Raw genomic sequence first — 19,346 nt, 5'->3', positions numbered from 1 at the left:
ACTAACAGATGTGTTCAGAGAAGAACTGGTATTACATTCTCAAGAGTGTCTAATGCTGTCTGGGGCGGTTTTGGGCACGGGCAAGCCGGGCAGTCACGTGGGGGGCAGCACCAGCCCACCAAAAAACATCTGGGATGCAAAGCGGTTTTCTATTATCTATCATCATCACTGTGTGGGGAATTGGCAAATTGGCACCAGCTGCAGGTGCCCCTGCTCGCCTTGCACTGATCCTGTGTGAGAAGGGGGAAGGGGAGGGGGCGCAGGGGGAAATTCACCGCTGGGTCTCCCACATGGAACTTGTTTGGCTGAAACTTTCCTCTGCTAAAGTAATCAACTAAGCCTATGTTGTGGCTAAATACTCTTTTATATTTTCTTAATCAGAAAACTGGATACTGGTTGTAGAAATATGGAAGTTGTATTTTATTGCCCATTTAGAGAAACAATAAAAGAGAGGTCCCGGGATAAGCTCTGAGGGAAAATATGCTTACATGCCATTTTAAAGGCCTCAGAATCTGGACTTTCATGTGGCCAATTCTGACTGGCTGTTCGCAAACTCAATCGGAATTATCTTATTGTAATATTCATAAGTGGCAAAGCCAGGATGTTAACATTCCATTTATGGTTTGTTTTCGAAACAGAGAGAGGAAAGAGCCTCTCGCCTAGGCCCCAAACCTTATATCAATGTCAAGGCCCAAAAGCAGATGTCTTTTTCTAGAATAGAGCGTCTTGTTCTTTATACCACACAGAAATATCCCAGAGACCCAAAGGAAATCATCCCACACCTACATGATCATAGGCATACTCATTATTCACATTATTGTCATTGACAGTACCGGCCTACTTTCACCACTGATGTTATGCTAGGCCTAGGCAAGTTATCTCTGGTTGAAACTAGGTAACGTTAGCTCCTCACTAGCTGCGCTAGACAGTTTGGTGTCAATTATCGGACTGCGTGTGTTATCGGCAAACGTTCACGTTGTCATGTTAAACCATTATTAAACTGAGCATTTCGATTGTTAATCCATTATTAAACTTAAAGCTTTTTGATTGTTTAACATAATGGCTGATGTTTTACACTGTCCGATAACTGACATAGATAGGCTAGGACACGGCCCTGTCAGGGGCAGGGTAATGCTAGTTAATAAACTAATAAACTTAGGTCTTGGCACTCGGAGGGGGTCTCGCCCAGGGCGTAATTCCATGCAGAACCGCCACTGAATGCTATATATGCACTTCAAAAGGCAAACCTATCTCCATCATGGTAGGTATTATTTGTGAGAAAAGTAGTAGCAATCTATAACAAAATGATATGCTCATCTTACATACTGTATAGAAACTATTGATAAACGATTCAATAAAATTAGTACATTCTTATTTGCTTTGGTATTTTTTCAGCTACGTTACACCACCGTGTGGCATGTCTGCTATGTTTATTGTACAATGGGTGGTTAAATTGTAACCATTTAGGTAGTGGGTTTTTTAATTTTGTAGTTTTGTTCACTGATTTAGAATCTTGATTTGTCTTTTTGATTTCCCCTTATTTAACTGTTAGGTCACTTTGGACAATTGCATTTCACTAGCATGTGAAGAAGTGTCTTCAGATGGGAAAAGTGAATACAGGCACTACAGCCTGACTGAACTCAAAGAACTCCAGAACACACTAATGCTTATCACTGCCTCTGATGGCAACAGAAAGGATGGCATCACTCATTATGTGCAGGTAAATCTTGTACTTTGAAATTTTTGAACTGGTGATTATTGTGTACTTTCTAAATGTGTGCTATTTTTGTATGGGTCATCATGTGCTGAATTCAAATATGGCATTGCAATGGCTGTTTAGGCAACTGTTTTCCAGTTTAAGTATGGGATATTTTTGGTGACAAAAAGTTTTACAAAGATTTACTGAGTGAGAGCGTTTTTTCTTCACCGACGTACTTAAAGAATAAGTACAGGGCAAGGCTTGAACCAGAGAAGGATATGAGAGTCGCTGTCTACCATTATACCAGTAATACCTTGAGCATCTATTTATTATGTGTCAATCATTCACTTCAGTTACCGACCCCTGGCATCCACAAAAGAAAATAAAGGTAACATTTCTAAGAAAGCCATGAGTTTTTTTTTGCTTTTGGAAACCCCATGACAAAAACAGACAAGAGTTTAGTTCACATGACGACCCAATACTTGAAATCATAGTTCAAATAGATTACCAGAAATGTAATTCAAACGCCTGTGCATAAGAAAGCGAGTCTATCTGCCAAGCTTACAGATAGCTTGCTAACTTTTAATTGTGTTGGGTAATAGTGTAAAATAGCAACAGAGTCTTTCTCTTAGCTTGAGACTGTTCCTTTTCCTTAGAAAAATATTATCCTCATCAGCTTTGTGTTTAAGGAAAAGCTTTATGGTATAAATGTTACTGTGAGGAGTAGTGGTAAGAGAAAATGCTTTGTGAATACAGGCTCAGGTATGGCTCACCTGAGTTGTGCTTTCTTTCTCGGCAGGGTATCTGCCTTTTCATTTAAGTCATATATGAAATTAATTCAAGGCTTAAGAAGGCTTGACCCCAATGACACTGTAGTTCAGTGTCTTCAAGAAAGAGTGTGATCAGCAAAAGTCTCACTCTAACCTAGGATTTACCATCAAGTAAATTCAGGTTTAAGAACGCTTGAACCTTTTTACACTGTAGTTCAATGTCTTGAAAGAGTGTGATCGGCAAAAGTCTCAATTCCTTAGTCTATGTGTGTGATTTAAAATATGAAATTATGTTTTGTCTTAATTTATTTTCCAGGTTTTGGAGCACATCATCAATGTGGGTAGATCCTTCCTTGAACTCTGTGATGCTGGTCATGTTCTTTTCAAAGACTGGGAGATGACTGCCTACTGTGGGTGTAAAAATGAAACCAAAATCTGGGTGAACTTTGGAATCACCAATGTGGAGATCAAAGGACAAAGACCTCTGCTGGAGGAGCTGAAGGGACTCCATGAAAGCATGGGGTGTTGCCTCTCAGAGTGGCTGAAGTATGTGGAGACAAAAAGGAATAGATACTATTTTCTGAATCATTTCACAGCGAAGCAGTTGATGAATCTGTGCTGCTCCATGGCAGAAGTACAGCACCAAGATAAGATTAGTGCACGTCTGCTCAACATGTTGTCCATCATGAAGGAGGATATCACAGACGAAGATGTGAAGGATGCCCTTACCAAAGCACTCCAGACCCCTGTGGAAGATAGTGAAACACAAGGTTCTGCACAGCTCAAGAACTTCCTTTACGTCTATCCAGATCACTTGGAGCATTTTGGAGAGTTTGGATTCACTGAGGAAGTGATCAAAGCAGCAATAATTTATTGTGAACAGCAAGCACATGAGGGAGAGAGAAGTTCAGGAAACATTGAAGATTATCGAGATTTTGTGATGGAAACTATTGATGAGCATCAGGATGACGACGATTGGGTCCAAAAATGGTGTAAAAAATATGAGAATGCAAGAGATGCCGTTCTTGATAGTCAAATTAAATTTAAAGGGGGACAATCATCTGATCAAATATCATCTTTTTCAATGACAGAGGATGAGATTTCAACAATGTTTGAAACCCTAACCCGCTCTGATGAGAAGATTGTGATCCTTTGGAAGACATATCACAACAAACTCTCAGGACTTGTGTCAGACAAATTTGTGGATTTAGATTTGCTGGGAGAAACCATGCAGCACATCAATAATTCAGCAAAAGTCACAGTGCAAAGAAAACTACCTTCAAATTTGGAAGCTGGAAAACCAAATCTCATTTCCTGTAAAGATGTTGAGATGGCTCCACTTTGCCTGTCGGTATACAAAGATGAAAATCAACCTCTTCCAAGTTACGATGAGATCCTGATCTGTACTCCAGAGACAACAGCAGAGGAGGTGGAGCTGATCCTCAGAAGAGCTCTGCTGTCTGGCAGCAGACACGAGAAGATCTACAGTTTGTTAAATGCAGACAAACTCAATCATGAGGTTTCAAGAAAACTGGAGTCTATATTCTACAAACTGTCAAAAACTCAAAACAAACCAACTTACATGTTGATCTTCTGTTATGATTCACAAGCCAATCATAGTTATGTGGCTACTGCCTTTGACGATTACAAAAGAACCCTTTCTGAGAACCCAAACCGTAATCAAGAGATTAAACAGTACCTCAAGTCTCATCTCAAAACGGCCTCTGGCGATGGAAATGGATTTGGAAAATTACACCAGTTTCAGCAATTTTCCCAGAGGACCAAACTTGTCTTCTCTGAGCATGCTGGCATGGGTAAGAGTTTTACTCAATAATAATGAAGTCATTCTCTTTTGTAACGGCACATTACAATTTGCATTTTAAAAGGAAAAGCAAAATACATATTGGGTTCCGTTTGAGGCATGAAATGGCATTTACTGTTAATGATCATACCCCTGAAAACAACTGCCGCCATTTAATTAGGGACCAAGGTGTAATCCATAGAAGCTACAGTTACCTTTTAACTTTTGTTGATGGACTTTATAGTATTTTATGTTGGATAGCAACTCCATGAACCTCATCTGGCATGTTTGGTATGGCTTTCAGCAGAACAGCAAACATCTCCACGAAGAACATGTACTGATGATGGGGTGTACAAGCTTAAAACTTGACAATTGTAATCAAAATACAAGTAAACACAAAAACAATTCTTAGACAAAAGGACAACTCTCTGAAGAATCAGGCACTAGTTTAATTCATTAAAATACAGACCTTAACAAGTGTTCAGGCAGATATCAGCAGTCTGGGAGTATTTTGTTGTGAATTAAGGAGACATCAGGTTGACTATAAAATGTCTTCTTCAAGTTTTAAGTGGGGGCACAAAGTCAGCTAGTTTCATTACCCGATTCTTAATTGATGCAAAATAGTTTTGACAATCCTTACATTATAAATAAACAGTGCATATACCAACCTTTGGGACATTCAGTCCCCCCAGGATTTCGCGGGCCTTTTTTGTGATAGTTGCGGTCTAAAATTACTGATTTCGCGGGGTCTTTTCCCAAAAGTTGCGGTGAAAATTGCGGTAGTTTTAGATGTTTTGTAGCGATGAAATTGCGGGAGCACGTGAAAGTTGCGATAAAAAGTTGCTTATTTCCCTCTTTGTAATTATAATTGAGTTATTTGTTGAAAAATAAATAGTTAATAAACAAATATTCTCTTAAGAACCAAACCGTTGAGAAATGGTCCTCTAAATAACCTTACCAACATGCCAAACAAAAGATTACCAGTACTACAAAAATGTAGCATAATAGGCTGTTCTGCCCTCTGCTTATTTAGGTCAGAAAATGTATATTGTTTGTATTGTTGTTATGGAAACGAACAAGGACTATTACTTTGACATCATTCAAATGTTCGTGTGGGAATGGCAACAGCTGTTAAACAGTTATCTAGAAACATAGCTAGTTATGCTACATTATGCTAAACACGTAGGGGGAACAGTACATAGGATTTACTTTTCTACAACGAAGTGCATTGGAATTACAAAAGGACCACAAGTAAGACTGAATAAAATGTTGTGAATATCTACACATAAAACTGCATTTAATTTCCATGCCTGGTGTAGCCATTCTCATTGTTAACGACGGATTAGAACTCTTCTAGTGTCTGCACCGTGTCTGCAGGGCAGGAGAAAGTTGTGGGAAACGACAATGATTTGTCAAATTTGCGGGAAATTGTGGTGATATGTTAAAATTGCTACGTCGCGCTGAATTCGCGGGTAATCGTTTAATTTGCGTGATTTCGCGCGATCGCGACATCGTGAAATCCTGGAGGGTCTGGACATTGTATGTTATCTGGAATCTATTAGTGTGTCTCCATTTATTGTGTTGTAAATTAACTGTCATTGATGTTTTCCTAGGGAAATCACTTTACGTGAAAAGCCTTATAAATGCATCGATGAAAGAACTGAAAGGCTTTACCCATAAAACCATCCGGCTCAGTGAATCTCAGCTGAGACCAGAACACATCATCAGGCAGTTTCAGCTGTATGAGGACAAACCCACTGACACAGTGCCAAGGATCTTCCACTTTGATGTGCCCCCTGTGGTAAGTGGGAGAATTGCCTGTACTGTATTGTTTAAGATCACCTTATTTTTAGATGCTCAATCTAGCAAGCTTAAAAAACATGTTTTAAAATAATGAGATTGCATAAAAGCTCAAGCATTTGTAAAATATCAGAATCAGAATTGTGTAAAGAAGATGCGACATCCAATTCTTCCAACTGTATGCTTTTTTTTATTGGATTTATATATGCTCAATATAGCACCCCCAAGTGACACTTTACAATGTTTTACAAAGATATTATAGAATAATAACACATGGAATTGAATGTCTTTTTCTGTTTAAAACAAATACAAAATAAACTGTAAAATACTCAAAACATTGTATTTTATTTTATTGTATTTTCAGGTATCCAAGGGTCTTTACTCATTCCTGCTGCAGCTGTTTGTGCTGAGATGCTTCCAGAGCCCAGATGGATCCATGTGGAGGTGCAATAACTCCCACGTGTACCTGGTGGAATACACAAAACGAACAAACAGAGAATGTCATCGACAAAACTCTGAGGTAAATTAATGCTAGTGACTAGGAGACCCAAAATATGATGAGAAATGAATTGTCATTGTGATCAGACAATCAGGGGTGTAATTGTTTTCAACATAATGTTAGCTCTGTACACTGAAAAGTACTTGAATCATTTTTTTGTGTGAGACACAATGTATTTGGGCTCTTACTCACAAATACTAAAATAATTACAAATTGCATTTGTGCATCCCACAGATGTCTACCAAAATGGAACAGGTGTTTTTGGAAATGTTTCCAAATGTAAAATGCCTGTCACCAGAGGAAACACAGAAGATCCTGACTGAAGGAGGCTCATGTGATGAAGAGTATCAGTTAATGGATGAGGCAGAATTTTCCAGTGAAGCCTTCCAGCGACCATATCAATACTTCAAAAGATATGATCAGAACCAGCTGGAGAGTTTTTCATTCAAACCTGGAACTTGTGAAGATTCCCCAAAGGAGTGGTTAGAATGCTTGATGCATTACTGTGACAACAGAAGTCCCTCCTGGGGAGAACTCAGAAACTTCACACACTTCCTCAACATGCAGTTAGAGAAATGTGAGAAGTCAATTTTCTGCAGTGACATCTTAAGTGAAGACCTGACTGGCTTTAAGACATTTGTTGTAAAATTCATGATCACAATGTCCAAGGATTTCTCCATCCGCTCATTGAAGATAAGTGACAAAAGTGATGAAAAAGAGATGAACCCATATGAAGATGATGTTCTAAAAGAATTTCAGCTCAGCAGACGTTGGGAACAGGCATCTCACCCTTACATTATGTTTAATGCTGACAACAATTCCATGACGTTCCTAGGATTCCACATTGACGACTTGAATGCCATTGATGCTCGAACTGAAAATATTGTAAAGGAGAAGGTCATTGACAGTACGCTTTTTCAGCAGTTGCAAACACAAGGGGTTCCATTTAATATCAATTTTGAGAAACTTCCCCGGAAGGAACAGCTGGACATCATAAGTAGAGTTCTAGGCATCAACAACATCACAGATCCAGATGACACATATCAGCTGACGCTTGATAACGTGATGAAAATCCTTGCCATTCATCTGCGATTTGAATCTGACATCCCTGTCATCATCATGGGGGAAACTGGATGTGGGAAGACTCGGCTGGTGCAGTTCATGTGTGATCTGCTGAGGTCTGGAAAACCAGGACAAAATATGATTGTGGTGAGGGTTCATGGAGGCACGACATCAGAGACCATCTACAGAAAAGTTCAAGAGGCTGTTGACATTTCAAAACAGAATGACACTCAAGGAATGGAAACTATTCTGTTTTTTGATGAGGCAAACACAACAGAAGCCATAAATGCAATAAAGGAAGTGATCTGTGACAAATCTGTTAACGGGAAACAGATTGAAACATGTCATCTTAAAATCATTGCGGCATGCAATCCCTACAGGAAGCACTCACAGGAAGCCATTAAGCAACTGGAGAAAGCTGGACTGGGGTACCGAGTCAAGTCTGAGAATACAAAAGAGAAACTTGGACAAATTCCAATGAGACAACTGGTCTACAGAGTTCAGCCTTTACCTCCCAGTCTTTCACCACTTGTCTGGGACTTTGGAAAATTAAATGAGAAGACACAAGAACTTTACATCCAACAGATGGTGAAAACATTCTTCCAAAAAGAAAACCTTCCCACAGAACAAGAGGACTTGTTCACGAAGGTTATCTCTGCTTCTCAGATGCACATGGTTGGGTTAACCGATGAATGTAGGATGGTCAGTCTTCGAGACATTGAGCGTTGCATGAACGTTGTCATGTGGTTTTATCAGCAAAGGGGCACATTATTTCCTGAAATTGACAAACATGGTGGCAGTAGAGGGGTTCCTGAGTTGGTTCGATCCCTCATCCTTGCAGTTGGTGTCTGCTACATGGCATCTCTAGAACATCGTGAAGCATACCTGGAAAGGGTTGCCCAAGCACTGTCTTTGTCCTCTGAGGTTATCAGCACACAGATAGAGTCATGCAAAGAAGTGTTCATTGACCATGTGGACTGTCCAGCTTCAGTGGCAAAGAATGATGCCCTGAAGGAAAATGTGTTCATGATGGTCGTATGCATGAATTTGAGAATTCCATTATTCCTTGTTGGAAAACCTGGGAGTTCTAAATCACTGTCCAAAACAATTGTTGCCCATGCAATGCAGGGGAAAAGCTCCCAAAGTGAACTCTTCAAAGGCTTCAAAAAAGTCCAGCTTGCTTCCTTTCAATGCAGCCCTCACTCCTCCCCTGATGGCATCATCTCTGTGTTCAGACAGTGTGCACAGTTCCAAAAAGACAAGAATGTTGATGAATATGTCTCTGTGGTTGTCCTTGACGAAATTGGATTGGCGGAAGACTCCCCAAAGATGCCTTTAAAAACACTGCATCCCCTTTTGGAATTTGGTTGCATTGATGATGAGCAGCCTGAAGACTTCAAAAAGGTTGCTTTCATTGGGATTTCCAATTGGTCACTGGATCCAGCAAAAATGAACAGAGGAATTATGGTCCTGAGAACATCCCCATTGCTTGAAGACTTGAAGAACACAGCTCATGCTATATGTCCCCATGGCGAGGAGCACATAGCGTCTCAAATGAAGATACTAATTCCTCAACTGACTGAGTTTTACCAGAAGGTACTTTGTGAACAGGAACAATTCAATGAATTCTTTGGACTCAGGGACTTTTACAGTCTTGTAAATCTAATAGTATCATATGCCATGGAGAGAGATGGAAGACTTTCAAATGAGGATCTTACCAAAGCTGTTCAGCGGAATTTTGGAGGATTTGATTCAATTGATATTCTCAAAATATTCTCAGATGTTTTTGGTGAGAAAACTAAGAAATGTGACACAACTTCATTGCTTAGAGAAAACTTGAAAATGGGAAAATCAGGTTTTACATCTAGGTATCTTCTCCTACCAACAACAAACCATGCTGCCCTTCAAATTCTGAAACTGCAGGGAATTATCAATGAAGACAACACTGAGGTCATCTTTGGGTCAGGTTTCCCGCATGATGAAGAATATTCCCAAATCTGCCGAACTGTGAACAGAGTGAAGATATGTATGGAGACAGGAAGAGCAGTCATTCTGCTGAATATCCAGAGTCTCTATGAGAGTCTCTATGATGCCCTGAATCAGTGCTACATCAAGTTAGGGGGGAGTTTCTATGTGGACCTTGGGCTTGGTTCCCATCGTGTCAAATGCAGAGTAAAGGATGAATTCCGCCTCATTGTCATTGAAGAGAAGAGCACAGTGTATGAACAGTTCCCTACTCCACTTCTGAACCGTCTGGAGAAACACTGTCTGGAGATCAGCAGCATCCTCCCACCTCATGCTAAGGAAATGCAGAAGGAACTGGAGAACTGGTTAAAGACTCTTGTGACAACTGTAATGGATCAATCAGAAGAAGAGACAAACATCACAAGGAAAAAGCATGACAGCATCGTAGGATACACTGAAGACACATGTGCATCTGTACTTTTGCAGTGCTGTCCAGACATTGTGTCTCAGGAACTGGATGCTGCAGGCAGACAAGCAATTCTTGACCTGGCCAAGGAAAAGCTAATTCAGTGTGCCACTCCTGACTCCATGTTGAGAGCAAAGCATAGTGTGGCAGTTCATGACGCCTTAATAGACGTATATTTTGTCAAACAGCCTCATGACAGCATGGTGAAGACCTTGAAGCAATACAGAGAAGAGGATCCAAGAGGACTCAGTCTTGAGGTTTGCCTTTATACTTGTGCAGATTGCATTTAATCAAGCAACAGCACAGTGATTCTTAATGCTAAATAATGATTAACCAATACTACATTATTTGATAACAGGTGTCCACATTTTCCCGTCTCCTCAACAAAAGAGATTTGGAACAAATCAACATCCATCTTAGCATTGGCAGGAATGACTCCTGCCTCTACCTGCTCAATGAATTTTACACAGAGCAATCATTTTCTCAGACCGTGAGGTAGATCACTTTCAAAAACATGAATTGTACAAAGATTCAGTTATATCACAGTGATACAAAAAAATATTTTGTTAGCTTGAGTATTTAATCACAGCCAATTTGATATTCATTCTTTTTCTAGAGACTTCCTTACAGCTGATACGGGAGCACGCAAGCTGGTGTTATTGCAGTCTTACTTTGAATGCCCAAAACAAAGTCAGCGAGTCCTCTTTTGTGTAAGGTAGGTTGAAGAGTGCTCCTGGGCTGACTTTGCTGGAGGAGGATGCCATTACTGTGGCTTAACTAGAGGCAGGAGTCAGATGCAAATGGGCCTTGTCCTGACCAGCTAGACTCAAAGACTAATGTAAAGGGAAAAGAATGTGTGTGGGTGGTTGACTGTGCCACAAACCCAATTGACTTAGGTGAACTTCCTAATGTGTTTTCTGAAGAGTTAAATTGGCGTATTATCACTTGCATCCGCCGCTTTGCTGTAAACTAGTCACCACGACGACCGGCTCCTGGTCTCACTGCGAAACCATTGAGCTCCACATAATCTGTTCCCCCTGAACGGCAATTACTAAAAATTCATTTCCACCTTATAAGTCAAGTAGGGTGAGAACCTAGGATTGAGCTGCTGCTCTAGCTTTTTTTAAGGCCTCTGTCACAGACAACAGGGCTGTTTCAGTGGAGTGACCGCTTTTGAACCCAGGCTGGTTTGAATGATGGAGATGGTTCCTTGACAGGAACTCTGTGACCTGTTTGGAAGCTGCCCTCTCAATGGTTTTGGATAGGAGCATGAGAAATGAGACTGGCCGATAGTTTTCTGAGAGACGTTTTTTTGAGCAGTGGTGTGATTGCCGGGAAGACGGTAGGCGATATGGCTTGAAGGATGTTGGATGGGATAGTATCCAACAGGCATGTAGTAGGACGGCTACGTGATAGAAGTTTGGAGTGAGAGGGAAGAAAGAAGGACACAATGAGCCATTGACGGTTGTGCCCTTAGACGGAGGAGACAGTTGGGAGAACTTGTAACTGATAGCTGCCACTCTGTGATAAAGGAGGCAAAGGTATCAGCAGTGAGGTTGGTAGATGGTGGAGGAAGAGGAAGAGGGTAGAGCAGAGTTTTGAAGGTTAGGAATAGTTTCGACGTCAGTTGCACTATTGATCTTGTCATTGTAAAAAGCCTTCTTAGCAGCAGTGATGCTGGATGAGAAATACAATAGTGTCTGATAGCTTGCAAGATCGCCCGGTTCTGCAGATTTGTTCCACTTTCTTTCAGCTGCTCTGAGATTGGAGCGCAGCATTCTGCGGGTATCTTTAAGCAATGGGTGAGACTGGGTAGATCGAGCAGGTCTGGTGGATATTGGACACAAGCCATCCAGGCATGAGCTCAGAGTGTAGCAGAGAGATACTGTGGCATCATTACCCCAAGGGAGAAGAAAGTGGTGAAAGGTGGAAGGCAGAAGAGACCAGATAGGAGAAGTGGGTGGGAGACAGGTTGCAGAGATTGTGGCGGATCTAAACCATATGTGGGGAAGTTCAGAGAGCCGAACATTGAACAGAGAGTTGTCTGAGAGGTGCAAAAGCGTAACCATTAGGTTATAAACTTTTTCCTTTTATTCGGATAGGACAGTGAAAAGAGACAGGAAATGAGCTGGAGAGAGATGGGGAGCGGGATGGGGAAATGGCCGTGAGTCGGATTCAACCCCCACTACAACCACATAAACTTTAACCATATTCGGAGCAGTCTAGCCACCATTTTTGTAATGAATGAGGTCATTTTAGCAGCTCACAGCATTTCAACAATTAGTAAACTGTGTTTGAAGTAAGATATTGTGTTTACCTGTGGCAAAGAATTCAAGATCATAATCTCCTTTTGCCCCCTCACAATTCCGTTTGTCCTCCTCAGACATAGTGTAACTCACCTAAGGACCATGATGAAGCAGGGGAATCTATTTGATGTTGTTCTCATTACAAGACTGCCAAGAATTTCAGGAGGATGTGGCTACACTGCCTCTTGTGGAGGTGATTCATTCAACCTGTTTTATTATTAATACTAATGTATTGGCATGTAACGATTCTCTCAACCCACGGTGCAATGTGATTCACGATGAAGGGTTGACGATTCATGATGCGATTTGATGCACGATGAGTGGGTGACGATTTACGATTTCCTTTCCTTTTTGACCACTAGATGGGACAGAAGTATGTCACAGAGAAGACTGCCAGGCTGGCAGCAAGTTTTTTTTAGAAAGGGAATCAGGTCTAGGAATTTGCCCCACAGCCTACAACACTACTGCTTATATTTTGTTGGTTATATTTTGTGCACAGATACAAATAGTTAGGAGTTAGGACTCCTCTGGACTCCTGGACTCCTCTGGACCTATTCTATTTATAAACATGTTTCAGATTATTTTATGTAATAACCTCTGTATTTTCCTGGGGTACCTTTAAGATGAATTTAAATACAAATCAAGATACATTTTCTGTCCCTTCGTTTGAAGCTTACATTTTAGCTCCGGAATTGGTCTCCCATTATTGATAACTTCACGTTTGGATTGGTAGTCCAGTTTTGAGAATGTTTTATCATAAAGGTGTTAATTATCGGAGGGCGTGTGTTATCAGCAAACGTTCGCGTTGTCGTGTTAACCCATTATTAAACGTCATCGTATTATTCTGAACGTCATCATCAGCTAAATCGGATGGAAATGGAGATTATTTATGAAGTGAAAGCTGGTTTACACAATGAAATAAATGGCACTAACAAAATCGCTGAATTTGCTGATCTGCCATAAAGCCACATTGAAAGAACAGAAGGGAGGCAAGCACTACCTCTGCCTCAATGAAGGGGGCTGAAAATGGAAGATTCTATAGCTTAGCTAGCGGAGCTTTGTCAGTTTTAAGACAATGTCCAACATCGGCCATTCTGTTAAACAATTAAATGCTAGTCGGATGGAGCGGACTTGCAAATCCGGTCGTCAACGTCGACTGACCTTTCAGTAGCCTCTTCTCAGGTGTTGGTGATAATGCAAGCTTTTCAGAATGATGTTGCGTGACATGCTACATCATGTTTGTTGTTCTGACATTGTATGGCAGTTACCGTCTGAAATATTTGCAGGCAGTTCTGCTGTGATTAGTCCTCCTCTCAGCTCTTTCATTGTAAAAGGGGAATCCAAAATATTTCCAGACCTCTGATCGATATGTTGTTGGTGCATCCTCGATTTCAAAGTCACTTGACATAGCAGCAGCAGCAGCCATGTTCAAGTTTAGTTGTAGGCCAACGGTGCTGTTTTGTGACAGTGGTCATTTTTTGTAAGCGGCGTCCACTCATCATGCACGCGCCCTCTCCTGGTCAAAACAGAGCATAGCGGTTCATTTTGAATTTCATCGAAGTGCATCGTGACCCAAAAACAGAGTTTTTTTACCGAATCGCGGTGCATCGTTACATGCCTACTAATGTAGTGGTATTTATAGAAGAAGAAAATAAAAGGTTTTTATTTGCATTACTAATCACTTGCCATCCCAACAATTGCTTGTGAGACTATAGTAAGTGTGTGTGTCACAATTGCAGTGTTGTGATAGCTATACGAACAACTTTTTTTTAGGTGATTGGAGGTCACTACACCTGGATGAGCTGATTCCAACCCTTGGGTTTTCTGGTGACGTATACCAGCTACAGAGTAAGACTGTCTCGGAGATCCTGCAGGAGAGCTCTGCCTCATGCTTTGGTAATACCCATTTTACAATCAAGCAAAAATATGGAGATTTTTACCCATTCATTCTAGAAACATGGCTACATTGCTAGATCAATCTTACAAATCCTGATCATGGACTTTTGATATGCATTTATGGATGATAATATCCACCCCAGTCCAATTGATTGTCAAACGGAAAAAAAAACCTAAATCCTGTATGTTCTGATTTATTTATTTATTTTCCATACGTAGAATGTTTTCCATTCTACAAAACAAGAATACTAAGATCATCATTATATTTGGAATTTTCAGAGGAGGAGACTTTTGATGATCCTCAAGAAAGTACACTAAAAGAACAGGTTTGATGCTCCGCCTTGATAGTTGTTCATGATTATACTAAATTAACCTTGTGAGGGACCGGACAGTCAACCCACGTTGTTAAGGGATCTGGCCTGGGTTGTGAAGTGTGGAAGAACAGGGCAGAAGATGGTGGTTGTCATAAAAATATGTATATTAGTTTACACAGGGACTAACCCCAACTCAGTGCCCAAAAAATAAACAAAACAAAATCACACAATCAGGCCGTACTCACCGGAACTCCAGTTCCTGGCACCCTGGGCACCTGCTTGGTCGATTAGGCCCAAATACCGGCACCTTCTCAAGGGCCACACATCTAGACACCGACTGCCTTTCCCATATCCTTTTCACATACATTTAAATTATCATGTCATATCATATTAACACTGAAAAAACAATACTAAGCTAGCCGGCAATACTAAATAAACGAATACCTTTATAGCTCAACCGGTGCAGATCTGAATGAAGCTTGCAAACGTTGTAGCCGTATACAAAATGGCTGCTTCACCATGAGGGCACAAAATAAAGGTGAGATGATACCTCTGGTGGATGATGATGAAGCCACACGCACAGTGGCAGAAGGGTGGAAGCAGGTAGAGGAGAGACGGGCAGAAGATCCTCGTGGATGACGTGGATCGTGGATGACGAGATGCGTTGACTTGAAGAGAGGACTGATGTAGACGACAATCCTGCGTTTTACAAGCTTTACCACAGACGTTAGCTGGTCGCTAGCTTGATAGCTTTACCACAGACGTTAGCTGGCGCTAGCTTGGTAGCAAAGTCTGTGCTCAATTACTAGCCACTTGGTCAGCAGCTAAACTATTTTTCCTTTTAAGGAGTTATCCACTCACCAACTAAATATCACACCATTAGTAATACAAACAGAGTCCTGGTTGAACACTTTAACTAATAATAATGTTTACTTTACCTAAACTGTGTGTATTTAACTATACCGCTTCAACTCTTGTTAACCAACCTCCTTGCTCGCCGCTATCTCTCAACTTGCCGCTATCTCTCAATTCTCCTCACTCCACCCACTTCCCTGTCCTTTGACCTCAAACATCATTGGCTCATCATCCAACATTAAAGAAATAAAATACATTCATAAAGAATGCAACTCACATTTGTACAGGTACATTTTAAACATTATAACAAAAACTTTTTAACCGTTAAATGCTATTTATATTATAATAACGAGTGCTATATTGCTTTTATAAAACAATTCTACCGTCTACAAATTAACATTTCAACACAAAGTTATTGATTAAAAATGGTTTATTTCGCCATTGTTTCTCCGCAGCAAAAAATAGTTCCATTGTCAACGTCTTGGTTTGGAATTTTAAGAATTTTGAATTAACAGTTATCATCAACGTGAAATTTTCATCGCGGAGTGATTTATTATTAGCTGTGAAAAGTCCCGTAACTGTTGGTATGTTGACGAATAACCTATAGCATGGAACGTCTCTCGTCCAATCAGAAACAGCTAAATAACGCGATAGAACCCAATTGTTTTATAAATACCGATTATAGTATAGTATTACTAGGATGGGAAAGTTATTAATAAAGATGGGATTATAGTATGGTATTTCTAGGATGGGATAGTAATCGTATTACTATTATAGGAAAGTGCAAGTGCTGATACAGTCAAATTTTTCTTGAGCTACATACAAGTAAATTCATTAAATTGTCAGTGTTTATTTATACTACTAATTGTTGCATTGTAGGTCCCCCTGGTAGACACAGTGTTTCTGATTAAGAAGTCTCTACAGAAGGGCATTTTGAAACTGCAAGACAAAGCAGATAATACACACAGGGCAACAAAGCGCATAGAAATTCTACACAGATTACTTCATGAAAAGTATAAAGGTAAGCTGGTAATTTATGGATACATTATTTCATTTTATTTTGTTTTAAATTGTTGCTAATGTCGTTATTAATCGTATACCTCTATAGTGTCAAAAGCCTTCATCAGGATATTAACGGGAAGAATCATCAGCCTCCTCTCAGTGCAAGAAAAAAAGGAAAATTGGGTCATTGCCCAAGCTCTGTCGGGGAACTTTGTTGCTGAGGGAGGGTCCTTCAGGTAAATCTACAATGACTTGACCTATTTGAACTACTTTAGTCTTTGCTTGACTTAAAGGGTATTCAATAGACAATAAGTGTGGAAGACAGCACTGGGGCTATTATTTGGACTTAACTGTCATAGTCGCAGCATATAGAAGCCTTTTGTTTTCCTAGAACACGCACTGTTGTATTCAGCAAGACAAGACTGTACATTTATTTCTCAAACACTTTGATATTTTCAATTTTTTTTCCACTTCTTAGGCACATGCTCTGGGTTCACCTGGAAGACACTGTGGCATCTGCCTTGGCCCAGATCCTGGCCGTCATTGACGGTGACAACAACCTTGACAACCTCATCAGTGATCAGTCACCTGAGATGGCACAGCTGTGGCTCAGGATCTTTCAAGGAGATCAGTGGGACCTGCTGAACATCCCAGTCTCTCAGTGAGTAGAATTCAGCTCTAACATTATTAAAGATCCTCTCCTGGCATTGATTAACCCCTACAAACTCATCCCAGTCACTCAGTCAGTAGAGTTCAGCTCTCCACATTATTAAAGATCCTCTCCTGGCATTGATTAACCCCTACAAACTCATCCCAGTCACTCAGTCAGTAGAGTTCAGCTCTCAACATTATTAAAGTTCCTCTCCTGGCATTGATTAACCCCATACAAACTCATCTCTGTTTCTCACAATTACACTTGTAGAAGTTTTTTTCAATTAAATAAATTCCTTGATGGCCTTTAACTGGCTTGGTTCTATACATTTGCCTTTTTTTGCATTTAGTACTTGTGGGGCTATGAATATGCAAGTGAACTACACCTGTCTTCATCGGAAGCTCTGGTTTTTGACATAGATTCTAATGATATGTAAAGGCTCCCCCAATGTTGAGACAAAGATGCTAGTGATCTGTAAAGGCTCCCCCCAAGTTGTCGGGATTGGTTCCTTATCTACTGTATGAAACCCAGGCTGTCTGATTCTGTGTTACATGATGTGTATCATATAACAAACACCATATGGATATGTCAATAAGGTTAAACCTTGATTTTTCACTGGAGAGAGTCTTTAAAATCCTCCTTGATATTTTGTCTTTCTCTTTCTATGATCCAATCAGTGGTTCTTATCTCTTATTTTATAGATCCCAAGGGAAAGTGTGTGTTGTGTCAAGCACAAGACTGAATGACGAGTCAAGGACCTGCCATTTCCCATTCGGCTGGGTGTTAAAAGAGAGACTGCATTGCCTTTGGTCAAATGTAATCAATCATACAGGCAATTATTGTGAGTACATCATGTATTCTGCAACAGTGTTGTGGTCTAGTTAAAGGAACTGTGGAGTTCCATATGACAAACCAGGAGGTTTTACATCAAACTTTACCCAGAGATGGAACTATTTATTTTAAGTAGCACTGCACAGTGATTTTGCAAAACAGTTTTGCTATATGACACTGCACATTTGCAAACCATAAAGAGTATGCCATACATTGTTCCTGCAGTATCTATCTAAATTCAAATTTTTTCTTGTAATGTAGGTCCATCTCTTTACCCACACCTGGAGTACTTGTCTAAATTTGAAAAGCTCATTCCCCTGGACTGTGTGAAAGACATCAGGAGGAACGACCAGCTGTTTTCCCGGTTCTCTGAGGACCTGGTGAACATGACTATGTCATCATACCCACATGACCTGAACAAAGTAAGAGTCATTCTTGTCTCATTAGGGTTTGTTGTACTATCAGATTCTTATTAGGGAGCCATTTCATGATGTCTAATAAGTGTGTTTGTGTGTGTGTGTGTGTGTGTGTGTGTGTGTGTGTGTGTGTGTGTGTGTGTGTGTGTGTGTGTGTGTGTGTGTGTGTGTGTGTGTTTGTGTGTTTCCTGCAGTCCTTCTCAAACACACTCTGCGACCTGACCCCACGCCTTTACCATGATTTAACTGGAGAGGATCCAGAGAATGTCTCTCTTCCCTGGCTGTTTGTTGCCTATCAGTACATGCAGGACAACCATCAGCATTTCTACAATTTGTACCTCCAGAACAATGACTTGGTGGCTGTTGGAGAGGCAACAGAGGTAATTTATGAGATGAATTATTATAATACAATCTGTAAAGCGATTAAGGATAGCATATGATAATGGTCGTCACAGTGTTGGAGTAGCAGAGAATAATTCACAAAGATGCCAAAAAAAGAGATGTCTATAAATGTATCAATACACGTTTGTGCAACCCTTTGACCTGTAGAATATACAGCATTTTCCTGTGCTCAAAAACTATCTCCCTCCAGAAAACAGTTTAGATGGAGGATGGGTCTCTGAAAAATGTCAGGCAGAACTTTATTTGCTCAATAAAGTGTATCCTTATTCCTTTTTAGGCATTAAGACAGACAATTGAAAGCCTCCGGCCAAAGGAAGAAATAATGAAGGACATTGCTGGCTGCCAGAAGTGGCTAACAAAAGTCAAGTCGTTGAAGATGACGGTGGAAGTGATACTTTCTGAAAACGTCCTGGTGACCAGGCTTAGAGAGAAGCTCACCAGAGACGTCCAGTAAGTTGAAAGTATAAATGATGCCAGCATTTGAGACATGACACACATCTAATATAATCTAATGCTATGGCCACTGATAATTGTATGTCTGTTCACCTGTAGGCTGTTTTGGCAAAGCACCCGGATTATGTATCTACTCATGGATCATCTTCTTCAGGAA

The 19,346-nt window shown here is 40.4% G+C and overlaps 1 protein-coding gene across 1 annotated transcript in view; it reads left to right on the top strand.

Moving 5' to 3' along the window:
- LOC308369965 (E3 ubiquitin-protein ligase rnf213-alpha-like) overlaps positions 1 to 19,346 on the top strand; it is a gene marked incomplete at both ends in the record, with an annotated part of 57,740 nt that overhangs the window by 23,621 nt on the left and 14,773 nt on the right. The window contains 15 exons of the mRNA XM_080844526.1: positions 1,553 to 1,720; positions 2,786 to 4,283; positions 5,884 to 6,071; positions 6,435 to 6,590; positions 6,804 to 10,319; positions 10,421 to 10,557; positions 10,679 to 10,777; positions 12,446 to 12,561; positions 14,142 to 14,264; positions 16,326 to 16,454; positions 16,542 to 16,671; positions 16,914 to 17,096; positions 18,259 to 18,340; positions 18,529 to 18,714; positions 19,014 to 19,181. Coding sequence (XP_080700652.1) covers positions 1,553 to 1,720; positions 2,786 to 4,283; positions 5,884 to 6,071; positions 6,435 to 6,590; positions 6,804 to 10,319; positions 10,421 to 10,557; positions 10,679 to 10,777; positions 12,446 to 12,561; positions 14,142 to 14,264; positions 16,326 to 16,454; positions 16,542 to 16,671; positions 16,914 to 17,096; positions 18,259 to 18,340; positions 18,529 to 18,714; positions 19,014 to 19,181 — 6,879 coding nt within the window. The remainder of the gene's footprint in view (positions 1 to 1,552; positions 1,721 to 2,785; positions 4,284 to 5,883; positions 6,072 to 6,434; positions 6,591 to 6,803; positions 10,320 to 10,420; positions 10,558 to 10,678; positions 10,778 to 12,445; positions 12,562 to 14,141; positions 14,265 to 16,325; positions 16,455 to 16,541; positions 16,672 to 16,913; positions 17,097 to 18,258; positions 18,341 to 18,528; positions 18,715 to 19,013; positions 19,182 to 19,346) is intronic.

This window comes from Sprattus sprattus (genome assembly GCF_963457725.1).
Source record: "Sprattus sprattus genome assembly, chromosome: 9".
NCBI classification, from domain to species: Eukaryota; Metazoa; Chordata; class Actinopteri; order Clupeiformes; family Clupeidae; genus Sprattus; species Sprattus sprattus.
Note: the sequence above shows the minus strand (reverse complement) of the source record. Positions and strands in the feature narration are given on the sequence as shown.